Source organism: Salvelinus alpinus, chromosome 26, assembly GCF_045679555.1.
Source record: "Salvelinus alpinus chromosome 26, SLU_Salpinus.1, whole genome shotgun sequence".
Classification (NCBI taxonomy): domain Eukaryota; kingdom Metazoa; phylum Chordata; class Actinopteri; order Salmoniformes; family Salmonidae; genus Salvelinus; species Salvelinus alpinus.
Genome location: NC_092111.1, coordinates 14,024,105 through 14,040,156, shown reverse-complemented (window position 1 = coordinate 14,040,156; position 16,052 = coordinate 14,024,105). Strand labels below are relative to the sequence as shown.

Here is a 16,052-nt window from a genome sequence, read left to right as displayed (position 1 = left end):
CCTAACAATATCCCCCAAAAAGCACCTCAGAAGACATACAGACACACTTTGGGCATATTGTGACTTACTGTAACTGCCTAACTTACAGAAGCTGGTTGGATGGTGGAGAGGAGGCTGTTGGTGGCCACGCCCATTCTGTTGTTGTGGTCCCACAGGAGTGTAGGAGGCTGTGCTACTACCTGTCCAAGTTGCTGAATTACAAAACAATAAATACAAAACAACAAGCACAAGCTCAAGCCATAAATCTGGCAAACTACCATTTTGCATTTTTACAAATATTTTGATTTCTTTTTACAGTTTTCAAATACAGTATGATGATTTATCATGCCGTTGAAATGAATTGTGTTTGGCTCCCTGAGTGTTTGTGTGTGTGTGTGTGTGTGTGTGTGTGTGTGTGTGTGTGTGTGTGTGTGTGTGTGTGTGTGTGTGTGTGTGTGTGTGTGTGTGTGTGTGTGTGTGTGTGTGTGTGTGTGTGTGTGTGTGAACCGTATGGCAGTACTAACTGTGGAACGCAGCCTGTGACTGTGTGTGTTTGGAGCTGTTGTATCCATTCTGACCAGGCAGGGGCTGGGGGTTCTGTGGTGGCCCGTGTGGCAGCCCGTGTGTTGGGGTGGAGGGGGGTGGCGTGGGGGTCATAGTGGTCATGACCTGACCCTGAGGGGAGGCTATCTGTAGGAGCCCCTCACTGTGACCTCCCTGGAGAGGCAGCATAGAGCCGGACACTAGAGAGGAGAGAGAGAGACACACACACACACACACACACACACACACACACACACACACACACACACACACACACACACACACACACACACACACACACACACACACACACATGAAGAGCTACCAGGTTGTTGTCAATATCAATAGGTAGGCAGCAATCAATAAACAAATGTCACAGAACAGGATGACGCAGTGACACCCATAGAAACAGAACACTTGTGGACATCCTTGGTAACACCTATCTGTCAAACAATCCCCTAAGCTTATTAAAAGATCACCTTAGGGAGCAGCAAAACGGGTGGACATTCTATTTTTCTCTATGTATTGGAACTTATTTTTGTCCAGCTCCCGTTATTATGTTGGATGTGCGTAAAACTCCCTCCATTCATTAAACACCTATTGGTCTTACCTGTGGGCGAGAGGGGCATGTTGGGGTAGAGGATGATGGGCGGAGGGGCCCGCTGCGGTTCCGGCGGGAGCTGCAGAGGCGGGAGAGGCTGGCCATAGTGGTCCGGAGGCTGTAGCTTGAGCACCCCTGGGTGGGGGTGAGGGTGGGGGTGGTCCGACGGGGACATGCCTGGTGGCATATCCATCTGGATACAGTCATGAATGTACTCCTCCTTGATCAGCCTCCCAGGGGGGCCTAGAGGAGAGAGGGCTACCAACAACATGGTATAACATTGTTATTTGTTTCAAGTTTTATTAGGCGTATGGGATACACGTGGTATACACCGTCCATCAAAATGCTTACTTGCAGGTTCCTTCTCGACAATGCAACAACAATAAGAAATAATACAATATTAGAATACAAATATAAAGTAAATAGCTCAGTAGAATAAAATAAAGATTTTAGCATAAGTATATTAGCCACCTGTGTGTAATGCATTAACCACCTGTATTAACCACCTGTACACACAGGTGGCTAATATACTTATGCTAAAATCTTTATTGCATTGTAAATGCATTTATGCAACTTTAAACATTAAAAAGTGCAATGCTTTGTAATGAATACAAGTCATTTTTGGTTAGGCAACTATAAAGAATTGATGAATGCAGAAACAGTCTGGCATCCAAGCCAGTGAGACATGGGCATACCACAATTGTACTCTTTTCACACTATTGTGCCAAGCCGAACCATAAGTTGCTGGCTTGGATATTTTCTTTTCACATTGTCCTTTCCAGCACAGTTCCAGCAACTATGGTGTATGCTTAACCAGACCAGCACAGTGCAACTTGGCTTGATGTGGCTAGGCTCTGTAGTATGAAAAGGGTATAGGACTGAAGGGAAAGAGGAATGTTTGATGTGGCTAGGCTCTGTAGTATGAAAAGGGTATAGGACTGAAGGGAAAGAGGAATGTTTGATGTGGCTAGGCTCTGTAGTATGAAAAGGGTATAGGACTGAAGGGAAAGAGGAATGTTTGGACATCTGACACCATCAACAAAGTAGATGAAGACAAAATAATACTGTTATACTTAACAAGCCTGCAGTAAATTCGTTAGTACTGTGATAGTGCACTCACCTGTATTTTGGAGACTGAGACCAACTTTGAAAGAGAACAAACAAAAGAAGGAGGGGGAAAAGAAAGAAAGAAAGAAAAAGAGAGAATACGAGAGAGAAAATAGGGGGTAAATGTCTGCAATGATATGCTTATCATTTGTAATTAATTCAAATTCTGATGAAGTCCAAATATCATTCACATAAATAAATATTTTTATGCAAGTAAAGTACGTTATATAATGATGAATTGGAACGCCGACCAGGCCTAATCGCCCAACAACAGTGCCCGACCTCACTAATGCTCTTGTGGCTGAATGGAAGCAAGTCCCTGCAGCAGTATTCCGACATCTAGTGGAAAGCCTTTCCAGAAGAGTGGAGGCTGTTAAGCAGCAAAGTGGGGACCAACATATTAATGCCCATGATTTTGGAATGAGATGTTAGACGAGCAGGTGTCCATGTACTTTTGGTAATGTAGTGTATAATAACCATCATATCGAAGTAAATTTGAAGTCACGCTGTGATATGTTGCGTGGTCCTCCCACTACGACTCGGGAAAGCTTGCAGATTATTAGGCTACAGATGAAATATGTTATAATGAACTTCACAGGGTGGTGAAAGTGCACGGTGATGAGCTTGATGCTACTTTCCAATAAATATTGAGGGTCTAATTCTGGTGACATGATGATCGATGTTTGGCTGACATTTGTCAAATAAAAATAATCTCGCTCTTATCCATAATAATCTCATCATGTAGGTAGCCTACCCGCACTGTATCTGCAAGGTGAAGGCTAGAGCACAAGTGCCAAGACCAGAGTGGGCACACCTTTTTTTGGTTTGACTAAACCATCAGTAGAATTGAAAATCCGTTGGAAACCCATTTAACTTGTATTTCTTATTAGGTACATGGGAACTTCATCACGCACGGATTTTTATCCACAAAAAGTCTATTTGATGGAAAGACATCTCCTGTTAAGCGGATTTTAGAATATTTGCATGAAAATCTGTTGCCAGTTGGATGGAAACCTAGCTACTGTAATATTTGTAATGTTATGACAGAAAACATAGTATTTACAGTACATATCAGAAACATCTGCACCATTAGGCATTAAGCAATATAGGGTGAACTATCCCTTTAAGCTGTTGAGCAGACCTACCAATGCCGGGCGAAACCACTCTCTCATAGTGGTAGGGGTTGACACACACATTGTCATATTTGAGGTCGAAGGCGTATTGGCAGAACTTGACGTGCTTTAGCTCATTCTTGTGTAGGTCTGGCCAGCGCCATAGTCGAGCGTAGATCACATGGGGGAAGCCTTTCCTCCCTGCAACCTGGAGTGAGGGGGAGGGCGGAGAGAGAGAGTTAGAGATACATGGCCCTATTCAATCAAAACTAGTATATGGGTTTACGTTAAATCTCTTAACTGGGCTAGACATTTTTTTTTTTAAAGAGGCATTGCAATCAAAAACTAGATTTTACTGTATTTTTTAAATGATATTCCCACACCATGGGTTTGAAATAACACTATTTTTTAGGCTCGGAATTTCAGCCTGTTCAGGCAGGATGGAAATTTTGGCCCACATCATGACATCGCAATCTGCACATCATGACATCGCAATCTGATCTGATTATTCTGACCAATGACCAGTCCTCTTTTATTTGCATATGTATCCTCATACTTTGAAGGGGTAAGTGGGGTAGGCTTTAGAGACAATCCTATCCGCCAATCAGGGCTGTGTATGTAAATATATAAAAATTGTATCAACACGCCCACATGATCAGACTGAACATTTCAATGGCAAAAGGAGGCTCTGGGAAATAAATGATAAATTATATTTTCATGAAATAAACAGTGATTTATTAGACATACATAGATTATTTAAAAATGAAAATAGACTGCATGGGGGCTTTAAAAAAAAATGTTTTGCACATAAGCTGATCTGACTGATTTAAGATGAAAACTTCAACCCTGTTACGGTCAACCCTGTTACTTTATTTGGCACTTAATAAGCACTTACTATAATCATTGATTCATTTAATCTCTTGAAAAGTGTAGGCATCCTGATAAATAAGAACCCTTTTCCATTATACCTCAGAACACGGACCAAGAAGACCGCTTTCTAATGTTGAATTGTACCATTCATGGTGAAAAATGCACATTGATTTCATTGTATATCCCCTCTGGGGCAAATCTGGTGTTTTGGATAGAATTCAAGCTATCTTAGATCAAATCCAGACAGGAACTAGTATTTTAGCAGGTGATCTAAATCACATATTCGGCAAGTTAGACAGACAGCAATAAAATACACTTAGCGACAGAATATGGAGAGGTGCAGACAGTGTTGAAGAAACTAAAGTTTATTATTTTAACAGGGGCAGGCAAACGACAGGTCAATGCAGGCAGGGGTCAATGATCCAGCGAGGGTGTAAGGCACCAGAACAGCAGGCGGGCTCAGTGTCAGGTAAATCCAGAGTAGAGGCAAAGGTACAGGATGGCAGGCAGGAAAGGTCAAAACCGGGAAACTAGAAAACATGGACTATAGCAAAGACAGGGGCAAGGGAATACGCTTGTAGGTTTGAACGAACAAGACAGACAGAAAACACAGGTATAAGTACCCAGGGAATAATGGGGAAGATGGGCGACACCTGGAGGGGGATGGAGACAAGCACAAGAACAGGTGAAACAGATCAGGGCATGGCAGAGACTGAACAGAGCACATCTTCAAGACCCGAAATGTATTAAATACGTAAACGAAAATTTTTAAACCTTTACCATTACAAATGGAGACATAGAGGACAGCCGACCCCTGACATAATTTGGGATGCTTTTAAGGTATACATTAGGGGAATGATAATCTCACACTCGGCAAAAGTAAAATCTTTGTTAGAAATTCAAATGAAAGAAAAGGAAAAACACATTACTATCTTAAAAAAAGGCCATAAAAAATATTTACAAGTCAAAGAAGAAAATACAATTTCTGAATTTAAGCAGGAATATTATATTTTACTTTTGAAGAGAGCCAAAAACTACAGGTTAAACTCAAATAATGCATACTATTTAATGGCAAATAAACCTGGTAAATACCTCGCTGCCCCCACAAAATGAATACACGCCAAACCAAAAGATAAAAATGCTTTAATTAGAAAGAATAACGCTATTAATATATATTTTTTAAGCTTCTATGAAACTCGATATGAATCAGAATTAAATAACAGTTGGACTAATCCTACAGCCTTCTTTGACCCAATAACCCTGAAGCAACTATCAGCAGACAAAAAATAAGCACCCAAAAATAAATATTAGACACTGTTAAACACAATCGCGCAAAGAAAAGAACAAGGTATGGACAGTAGGGATGCGCGATATATCGTTGAACACATCGGAACTGGACGATATTAGCTAAAAATGCCAACATCGGTATTGGCCCGATGTTTAGTTTAACGCTGATGTGCAAAACCGATGTCAAAGCTGATGATCATACCTATAACGTAGGTACATGACGTAATGACGCCATGTAAAATGTTGCACTACATGTGCAACACAGAATTCCTAACCTAGCCCACAATGTCTGCTGTGTGGATCGAGCAGTCAACAAGTCGAGCAGTCATTTGAAAGCGTAAGAACATTTCAGCGAGACAACTCAAAGGCGAAATCCATTAATACCAAGATAATGGAATTCATCGCCCTTGACAATCAACTGTTCTCCGTCGTCTGTGATGTTTGCTTTCGCCGACTGGTCGAGCACCAGTACACACTACCAAGTGCGCTATTTTTCAGATGTTGCCCTACTGAAGTTACACAGTAATAGCATCACTGCTATTAGCTTCACGACTGACATTTGGACCAGCGATATCAGCCCCATGAGAATGCTGAGTCTGACAGCACAGTGGGTCGTCGAGGATTTCGTACTGAGGAAAGTCGTCATACCGCTACTGCCATTTCAATGGCATTTGAGAAAATGTTTGAAACTGGGAAACATGAATACACTAGCTAGCTCCATTCGAACAACTGACTCGAGAAATAAGCTCATCAACTGTGCCTGCAGCAGACGTGATACCCTCTGTCATGGCATTGAAACGCATGCTCAACAAAACTGCCGACACAGGCTGTGAACAAGCGATTCGGTGGCATTCTCTCTTTAATGTGTCGCCACCATGCTCGATGTTACGTACAAGGACCGCTACTTCGATGCAGACAAGAAACAGGGTTTACGTGAAATGCTACATACACAGTTGGACAAGATGGAAACGGACACAGTGACAGTGCGCACCGAGGAAGAGAGGCCACGGACAGACAGAGCTGAAACTTCACTGCTTGACATGTATGATGAAATCCTGGTTGAGAATGAAACAACTGAAAAAATGAACAACAAAACAGCACAGCAAGTAAGTCAAAGAAATAGGTTTTGATTATGTTTTACTGGTAATGGGGACATACGTACATGCCAACAAAATAACTTTTTGGTCAGTGTGCTGTGTGTGTAACCTTTATTTAACTAGGCATGTCAGTTAAGAACAAATTCTTATTTACAATGACGGACTACCCCGGCCAAACCCAGACAGCGCTGGGCCAATTGTGCGCCGCCCTATGGGATTCCCAATCACAGCCGGATGTGATACTGTCACACCCTGGCCTTTGTTATATATATTTTCTTGATTAGTTTAGTTAGGTCAGGGTGTGACATGGGGGATGTTTGTGTGTTTTGTCTAGTTTAGGGTGTGTGTATTGTTTAGGGGGTTTTGTAGTATGTATGGGGTTGTGTTCAGTGTAGGTGTTTAGAAAAGTCTATGGTTGCCTGATTTGGTTCTCAATCAGAGACAGCTGGTTATTGTTGTCTCTGATTGGGAGCCATATTTAAGGCAGCCATAGGCTTTAGGTGTTTGTGGGTAATTGTCTATGTTATACGTTTGTAGCCTGTGTGTGCACTACGTTCATAGCTTCACGGTCGTTTGTTTGTTTTGTTCGTTTTTTGAGTGTTTCTTTTCGTGTTACGTCTTCGTCTTCAAAATTAAAAGGAAGATGTATTTCTCACACGCTGCGCCTTGGTCCACTTCTTCTCCTCACTACGACGATCGTGACAGATACAGCCTGGCTTCGAACCTGGGACTGTAGTGGCGCCTCTTGCACTGAGATGCAGTGCCTTAGACCGCTGTGTTCATGTGCGTGTGTTAACTATTTAACCCTACTAGAATGCTTAACTTCTTTGGGGTACCCCCCTTCTTCTCAATTTCCGCCTAAAGACATACCCTAATCTAACTGCCTGTAGCTCAGGCCCAGAAGCAAGGTTATGCATATTCTTGGTATCATTTGAAAGGAAACACTCTGAATTTTGTGGAAATGTGAATTGAATGTAGGAGAATATAACACAATATATCTGGTAGAAGAAAATACAAGGAAATGAACATACGTTTTCTGTTTTTTATTGTTGCTGCATCATCTTTCAAATTACCAAGAACAGCCAAACATACAGATAGGCTGCTGTGGATGATTTGAATGAAGAACATAAGATGGTAACAATAGCTGAGCAAAGTATTAGACAGATAACTTAAAAAAAAAAAAATGAGCGAGCTACATGACATTGAGCATGAAGTTACCCAGGTGTCCCACACAAATGTACCCAAATGTACCCAATTTTTTTTAAAGTTATCTGTCTAATACTTTGCTCAGCTATTGTTACCATCTTATGTTCTTTGGTACGTTCTTCAAATTGGTACAGTGATACATTTTGAAGGAAAGAAATATATACAAAATACATAAATGATATTCTAACACCCCCCCCCCCCCTTTTAAATAATAATAAACAAACAAATAACAAGGGTAACTATTTACACATTTTCTATTTACAATATTGTGAAGACCCTCAGTCCTCTACACAATATTGTGCTGCTGGTGCCATGGCCCATTGCAGTCTCTTTCTGCTGTAAAGCAGAGGCTTACTGAACAGGTGGTGCAGGTGATGGGGCATTTCCTGTGACAAAGGGCACAACGACGTCTCCCTACTGTGCCCTTTTTGCCCTGAGAAACATTCATGCCTGCAGAGATGAATCTGGGCAGGTGAACACCACTGGTTGGAGCAGAAGGGACAGAAGGTGCTGCAGTGGACTTGCTGTAGCTAGCAAGCTCCTGGATGAGCAGCTCCCTGAAGGCTAGCTGTGAGATGGGGGGCTGTCCACAGCTCTTGGCCATTTCCTTCTGGAGGATGAAGGAATTCACCAAAGCAATGTCAATGAAATGATAGAAAAATGTCTTGTACCATTTCATGGTCTTGTGGAGAACATTATAGTATCCTATCAGCGCATCTGACAGGTCCACACCTCCCATGCCCTTGTTGTAGTCCTTCACAGCAGCTGGGATTGGGAAATTTTTTTGTGGTCCATGCCCCGGCACCGTCCTTCACACGCCTGATGACGTGATCTCCACTGAAGGACTTGTGGATACTGGAGCACATGACCACCTCTCTGGTATCCATCCACTTCACAAACAGCAGGCCATCTTCACGGATCCATCGCATGGTACCCCGCTCAGCCCGCTTAGGCATGTCATTCACCTTTGTCTATGGAAATCCCACCCTGTTGGTACGAATGGTGCCACAAGCCTACACCTCCCGCTTCCTCAGCTCTGTAAACAGTTTAGGGCTTGTGTAGAAGTTGTCCACAAACAGTTTGTAGCCCTTCCCCAGCAGTTGAAAATCCAACAACTCCATAACGGAATCATAACTAAGTCCATTACCGGTAGCAAAACTGTTTTTCCCCTCATAAACAAAAAAATTGCAAGTGTAGGCACACACAGAATCAGCCAAAACAAACAGTTTGTAACCCCATTTGGTTGGTTTGTTACGCATGTATTGTTTGAGGCTGATTCTGGCCTTTGAGGCTACCATCCTCTCATCGATGGACAGGTTCTGGGCGGGCTGAAAATAGGTCTTGCAGGCCTCAACGATGCTGGGGTAGAGAGGTTTGATTTTGCAGAGCCTATCAAACCTTGGTGTGCCTCTCTTCTTGTCATTCTCCCCATCAACTTCTGGGTCACTGATGTGAAGCGCCCGTGAGATAGTCAGAAACCTTTTACAAGACATGACAGTCATGGGGAAAGGCAGTTGATAGAGAGCTGACGTTTTCCAGTAGTCCCTTAGAGTTTTCAACTTCACCAGCTCCATGTAAATGACCATTGAAAAGTATCAGAAAAGGTCTGACATGGAAATGGTCTTCCATGCCTCTTTCTTTCCTGCCTGCTTCTTGGCCCCATACTTATTGGTGTTCGACACCAGGGAATCAACAACTGACGAGGTGAAAAACAGTTGAAAAAGTTGAAGGGGGCTGTACTTTGCAGTCATGTCTAGTTGAGGTCCTGGCTGCCTTTTGGGTCTAAAAACTGGTGGATTTGGTTCCACATCATCTTCTAACACAGAGTGCCAATGACCCTCTGGCACTCTGTCTGCAGATTTCTCTCTTCCCCACCTCCGCTTCTTTGTCACTGACTTCACACCTCTAGATGGCCGGGTAGGTGTGGAGCCGGAGACAGCGGGGGTCCGGCTGGATGAACCAGCTTCAGAGGGAGATGGACACCTAGACATTGGCGGCTCATAATCAGAATCACTGCCACTGTGAAAGATTTTAAAAAATCAGTAACAATACTTTCACGTATGAGACCTGTATCAACACGTAAAATAAACAGATACATATAGAGTACAGGGAACATAATCACTATGATGAAGTGCTGTTCCATTCCATGTTTATGTAAAATAAATGTAAAATATATATCTCACACACACACACACACACACACACACACACACACACACACACACACACACACACACACACACAGTATAGCCAATGTGTACTTTACACATTTCATTACAGATGATATTTTTATATATTGCAAAATATTTTTTTTAAATCTAAAATGAATAATATTTGATATTATTAATTTCAAACAATGACATTAGCATTAGAACTTACCAATCCAGCATGGTATCCTCGCCATGCAGAAACATGTCTTTCGCCTGGGAGTCAAAACTAGCTTCGCTGAAAGATTCATCTTCCTGAAGCAACTCGGTCTCAATTTCCTCTATAATTTGGGTTAAATCTGTATACCTAGACTTTGTTTTAGCTTTTCCTGATTTATTTGCCATAATTTAAATATATAAACTTGTTGAAAATGCTATTGAATATGTACTGCTATGCGTAACACTCGTGGCTCAGTCAAGTAGGATTTGCAATGGCGAATGAACCTCTTTTACCCCAGAGTTTACGACAAAGGCTGGTCTTCGAACGTATAACCATTACATATTGCCGTTTACCTCAGCTCATTGGCTATCTTCCAAGCTAGATTTCAAGATGATCAGTGGTCATTGGGCCAAAATACAGTCAATCAACGATAGACCAGTCCTACCATTGGTGCGCAATGAGGTCATTGATTGGTGTCTTCAAAACGATTTGTTTCGGTCAATACATCCCGGGAAAAGAACCATCAAGTATGGTTGTGTTAGTAACAACCAGAGGATTGCAATGAAACCAACTATGACTGAATAAACGTTTGTTTAGTGTGGGTAATTACCACGAACGCTTTGTCCAAAGTTGAATGAGACGGAAATCACGATGCAAGCGGTTTACAAATGTTTCGTGTTAGGCTATAAAAATAGATTTTATCAAACAAAACGAACATTCACTGTGTAGTTAGGACACTTGGCATTGCCACCAGAGGAAGATCTTCAATGGTAAGCGATTTATTTTATTGTTATTTCTGACTTTCGTGACGCTAATGCTTGGTTGGAAAATGCTAGTAATACTTGTGTGTGCGGGGCGCCGTCCTCGCATGTTTGCTTTCGCAGGAAAGCCTTTTTGAAATCTGACACAGTGACTGGATTAATAAGACGTTCATCTTTTAAATGATGTAAGATACATGTATTTACAAGAATGTTTAATATAACGAATGGTGTATTTAGAATGTTAGCTCTCTGCAGTTTCACCGGATGTTGGCTTGGTGGGACGTTAGCGTCTCACCTACCCTAGAGAAGTTAAAAGGCCGCAAAAATGTTAAATATTGGTTATCGGTATCGGGTTTTTTGGCAAGAAAAATATCGGATATCGGTATCGGCCAAAATTGTAATATCGGTGCATCACTAATGGCCAGCTTTCCGATATAATTTTATTTGACATTCTGGGACAAAGTAGTGACCCTATTTAGTCAAATGACGACACACATGTCACTCAGTTCAGTACTTCCGAGTTCCATGTATCAAACAGTTATTTCAGTTATAGTAAAACCAGGAAAATCCGTGGAGCCCTCTGCAGATTACAAACTCATAAATGTAATAATTATGACAATAAAATAATAAAAAGACTTGTAAGCAACAGAATGGCAAAAGTCTTGTCAGACTTGATACATATTAATCAAACAGGGTTTATTAAAAAAAGACAAACAAATATAATAACATGTTTCAGTATAATACAATACGTTAAAAAACAAGATGTAGATTCATCAATAACAGCTGTTTATCCCGAAAAGGCTTCGGGAAGCCTTCAACTTTCCAGCTGAAATAATAAATTTTGTGAAAATATTATCTAAATATCCTGAAGCAAAAATATACACAAATAATACATTATCTGATGAATCTGCTTTAGAAAGGGGCACAAGACAGAGATGTCCCCTCTACCCTCTCCTGTTTGCACTGGAAATTGAATCACTTGCAGACACATTTTTACAGTACCCAAGCGTAACAGGTATCAGTATTGGTAAACATTAATATAAACTAAACTTATTTGCAGACAATCTCCTGATATACCTGACTAATATTGAAAACTCAATGCCCCTAAAATACTCTAAAATCTCAGGATATAAAATTGACATTGAAAAAATTGAAATAATGGCAATAGGAAAAAGACAATGAATAACTCATGATCTACAGCAATCGTTCAAGTGGACCACAAAAAATATTAAATACTTAGGTTGCTTAATAAGTCACAACAAAACCAAAAATATATTAAGTTAACTTTATCCCATTACTCAACAACATGAAAGCAGATCTATTTAAATGGAACAATCTTACCATAAATCTTACTGGTAGAATAAGCATCTTTATAAAAAGGAAAGTTTTACATCTCCTTAAGTCTGATGGTGGTTTTAACTTTCCAGACTTGGAATTGTATCAACTCGCCACCCAAGGCTTTTACTTGCGATATATTGTTAAATGCACTAAAGAGGAACAATGGGTACATATTGAAGATGCACATCCCCAGAATCTTTCCACATGTCTATTTTCAAAAGATAAAGCTAAGAACATTAACAATTTCATAGTTAAGAACACTATATCAACATGGAAGAAAATTAAACAGATTCTACAAGAACTAATAACACTCCTTAAAAACACACCACTACGGAACAATTCTTGGATAGCTTTTCAGAATTCAGCGATAAATTGGCCCACATGAAAAAGTAAAGTAAAGTCAAATAAATGTATTTCCATGACAGAATTTAAAAGCCCTTTTGGACTGACCAATGTAGACATTTTCAAATACATGCAACTTAAATGTTTTAGATTACAAAATAAAATATTGATCAAGCAATGTTGAGGGAATCCAATTTGATTCAGAAAATGATATTAATTTGATAGGTAAGATATACAAAACCTTGCAGGGAGTCTATCCATCTAACAATCTCTTCGGAAAAAATACAAACTATAGGAACCAAGACTTAAAAAGAACTGATATTGGCACAAGATGGAGGTAGTGTTGGAACATAACTAACGAAATTACAGTTTACTAAAATGTATGCTTAATCCAGTATAAACGAATGTATAGAACGTATTATACATGAGACAAAATGCATAAATTCTACAGCACAACGGCAGAGTCATGTCTTAAGTGTAAAACGAACAGTGACTCAGTGATTCATGCCTTCTGGGAGGGCTATAAATGTCACACCCTGGCCTTAGTTATCTTTGTTTTCATTATTATTTTAGTTAGGTCAGGGTGTGACATGGTGTAGTATGTGTTTTTGTATTGTCCAGGGTGTTGTATGGTTTAGGGGGTTAAGTAGAGTAGATGGTTTAGTGTTCAGTGTAGGTGTCTAGGAAAGTCTATGGTTGCCTGAATTGGTTCTCAATTAGAGACAGCTGGTTATTGTTGTCTCTGATTGGGAGCCATATTTAAGGCAGCCATAGGCTTTAGCTGGTTGTGGGTAATTGTCTATGTGTAGTGTTTGTGTCAGCACTATTTATATGTATAGCTTCACGGTCGTCAGTTTGTTATTTTGTTAGTTTGTGTATAGTTGTTCGTTTCTTGTTTTTTCTCTCTTCTTTAATAAAAGAAGATGTATTTTGCACACGCTGCGCCTTGGTCCAATCTCTCTCAAGAAGACGATCGTGACAGAATTACCCACCAATCTAGGACCAAGCGGCGTGTCAAGCGGCAACAGGACCCACCTACACAGGATTCATGGACATGGGAGGAGATACTGGATGGTAAGGGACCTTGGGCACAACCGGGAGAATATCGCCTCCCTCGTGAAGAGCTGGAGGCAGCTAAAGCCGAGAGGAGGCAATATGAGGAGGCAGCACGGAAGCAAGGCTGGAAGCCCGTGAGTACAACCCAAAAATGTCTTGGGGGGGGCCTTAAAGGGAGTGTGGGGAAGTCAGGTAGGAGACCTGCGCCTACTCCCTGTACTTACCGTGGAGAGCGAGAGTACGGGCAGACACCGTGTTACGCAGTAGAGCGCATGGTGTCTCCTGTACGCGTGCATAGCCCGGTTCGGTACATTCCAGCTCCACATATCGGCCGGGCTAGATTGAGCGTTGAGCCGGATGTCATGAAGCCGGCCCAACGCATCTGGTCACCAGTGCGTCTCCTCGGGCCGGCTTGCATGGCACCAGCCTTACGCATGGTGTCCCCGGTTCGCCTACATAGCCCGGTGCGGGTTATTCCACCTCCCCGCACAGGTCGGGCGACGGGGAGCATACAACCAGGTAAGGTTGGGCAGGCTCGGTGCTCAAGGGAGCCAGTACGCCTGCACGGTCCGGTATTTCCGGCGCCACCTCCTCGCCCCAACCCAGTACCACCAGTGCCTCCTCCACGCACTAGCCCTATGGTGCGTGTCTCCAGCCCTTTACCACCAGTGCCTACACCACGCACCAAGCCTCCTGTGTGTCCCCAGAGTCCTGTGCGTCCTGTTGCTGCTCCCCGCACTAGCCCTGAGATGCGTGTCCCCAGTCCGGTACCACCAGTTCCGGCACCACGCACTAGGCCTAATGTGCGCTCCCAGGGTCCAGCATGCCCTGTTCCTTCTCCCCGCACTAGCCTGAAGGTGCGTGTCTTTAGCCCGGTACCTCCAGTTCCGGCACCACGCACCAGGCCTACAGTGCGTCTCAGCCGGCCAGAGTCTGCCGTCTGCCCAACGGCGCATGAACTGCCCGTCTGCCCAACGGCGCTTGAACTGCCCGTCTGCCTAACGGCGCTTGAACTGCCCGTCTGCCCAAAGGCGCCTGAACTACCCGTCTGCCCAACGCTGTCTGAACTGTCCGTCTGCCAAGCGCCGAATGAACTGCCCGTCTGTACTGAGTCTTCAAAGCCGCCCGTCTGTACTGAGCCTGCAAAGCCGCCCGTCTGCCATGAGCCTTCAGAGCCGTCCGCCAGACAGGAGCCGCCAGAGCCTTCCGCCAGACAGGAGCCGCCAGAGCCTTCCGCCAGACAGGAGCCGCCAGAGCCTTCCGCCAGACAGGAGCAACCAGAGCCTTCCGCCAGACAGGAGCAGCCAGAGCCTTCCGCCAGACAGGATCAGCCAGAGCCTTCCGCCAGACAGGATCAGCCAGAGCCTTCCGCCAGACAGGATCAGCCAGAGCCTTCCGCCAGACAGGATCAGCCAGAGCCTTCCGCCAGACAGGATCAGCCAGATCCGTCAGCCAGCCAGGATCAGCCAGATCCGTCAGCCAGACAGGATCAGCCAGATCCATCAGCCAGCCATGAGCAGCCAGATCCGTCAGCCAGCCATGAGCAGCCAGATCCGTCAGCCAGCCATGAGCAGCCAGATCCGTCAGCCAGCCATGAGCAGCCAGATCCGTCAGCCAGCCATGAGCAGCCAGATCCGTCAGCCAGCCATGAGCAGCCAGATCCGTCAGCCAGCCATGAGCAGCCAGATCAGTCAGCCAGCCATGAGCAGCCAGATCAGTCAGCCAGCCATGAGCAGCCAGATCCGTCAGCCAGCCATGAGCAGCCAGATCCGTCAGCCAGCCATGAGCAGCCAGATCCGTCAGCCAGCCATGAGCCGTCCAGCCAGGATCCGCCAGAGCCGTCCAGCCAGGATCCGCCAGAGCCGTCCAGCCAGGATCCGCCAGAGCCAGCCAGCCAGGATCCGCCATTCAGTCCGGTGCTGCCCCTTAGTCCGGTGCTGCCCCTTAGTCCGGTGCTGCCCCTTATCCCGGTGCTGCCCCTTAGTCCGGTGCTGCCCCTTAGTCCGGTGCTGCCACTTAGTCCGGTGCTGCCTCTTAATCCAGTGGGGTTAAATTGGAGGGTGGTCATTTGGAGGAGGCTACGAAAGCGGGTAGTGACTATGGTGGGGTGGGGACCACGACCAGTACCAGAGCCGCCACCGTGGACAGACGCCCACCCAGACCCTCCCCTAGACTTTATGCTGGTGCGTCCGGAGTTCGCACCTTAAGGGGGGGGTTATGTCACACCCTGGCCTTAGTTATCTTTGTTTTCATTATTATTTTAGTTAGGTCAGGGTGTGACATGGTGTAGTATGTGTTTTTGTATTGTCTAGGGTGTTGTATGGTTTAGGGGGTTAAGTAGAGTAGATGGTTTAGTGTTCAGTGTAGGTGTCTAGGAAAGTCTATG

At 43.7% G+C, this 16,052-nt stretch overlaps 1 protein-coding gene across 4 annotated transcripts in view; it reads right to left on the bottom strand.

Moving 5' to 3' along the window:
* Nucleotides 1-16,052, bottom strand: part of LOC139554781 (mothers against decapentaplegic homolog 4-like) — a 61,067-nt gene that overhangs the window by 16,599 nt on the left and 28,416 nt on the right. For 2 of the 4 annotated variants that reach the window (XM_071367920.1, XM_071367918.1), the window contains exons 3-7: nt 3,376-3,550; nt 2,244-2,267; nt 1,133-1,381; nt 504-722; nt 69-191 (exon numbers count right to left, since the gene is read on the bottom strand). In XM_071367920.1, the coding sequence (XP_071224021.1) occupies nt 69-191; nt 504-722; nt 1,133-1,381; nt 2,244-2,267; nt 3,376-3,550 (790 nt within the window). The remainder of the gene's footprint in view (nt 1-68; nt 192-503; nt 723-1,132; nt 1,382-2,243; nt 2,268-3,375; nt 3,551-16,052) is intronic. The other 2 variants (XM_071367919.1, XM_071367921.1) reach the window with 2 other exon arrangements.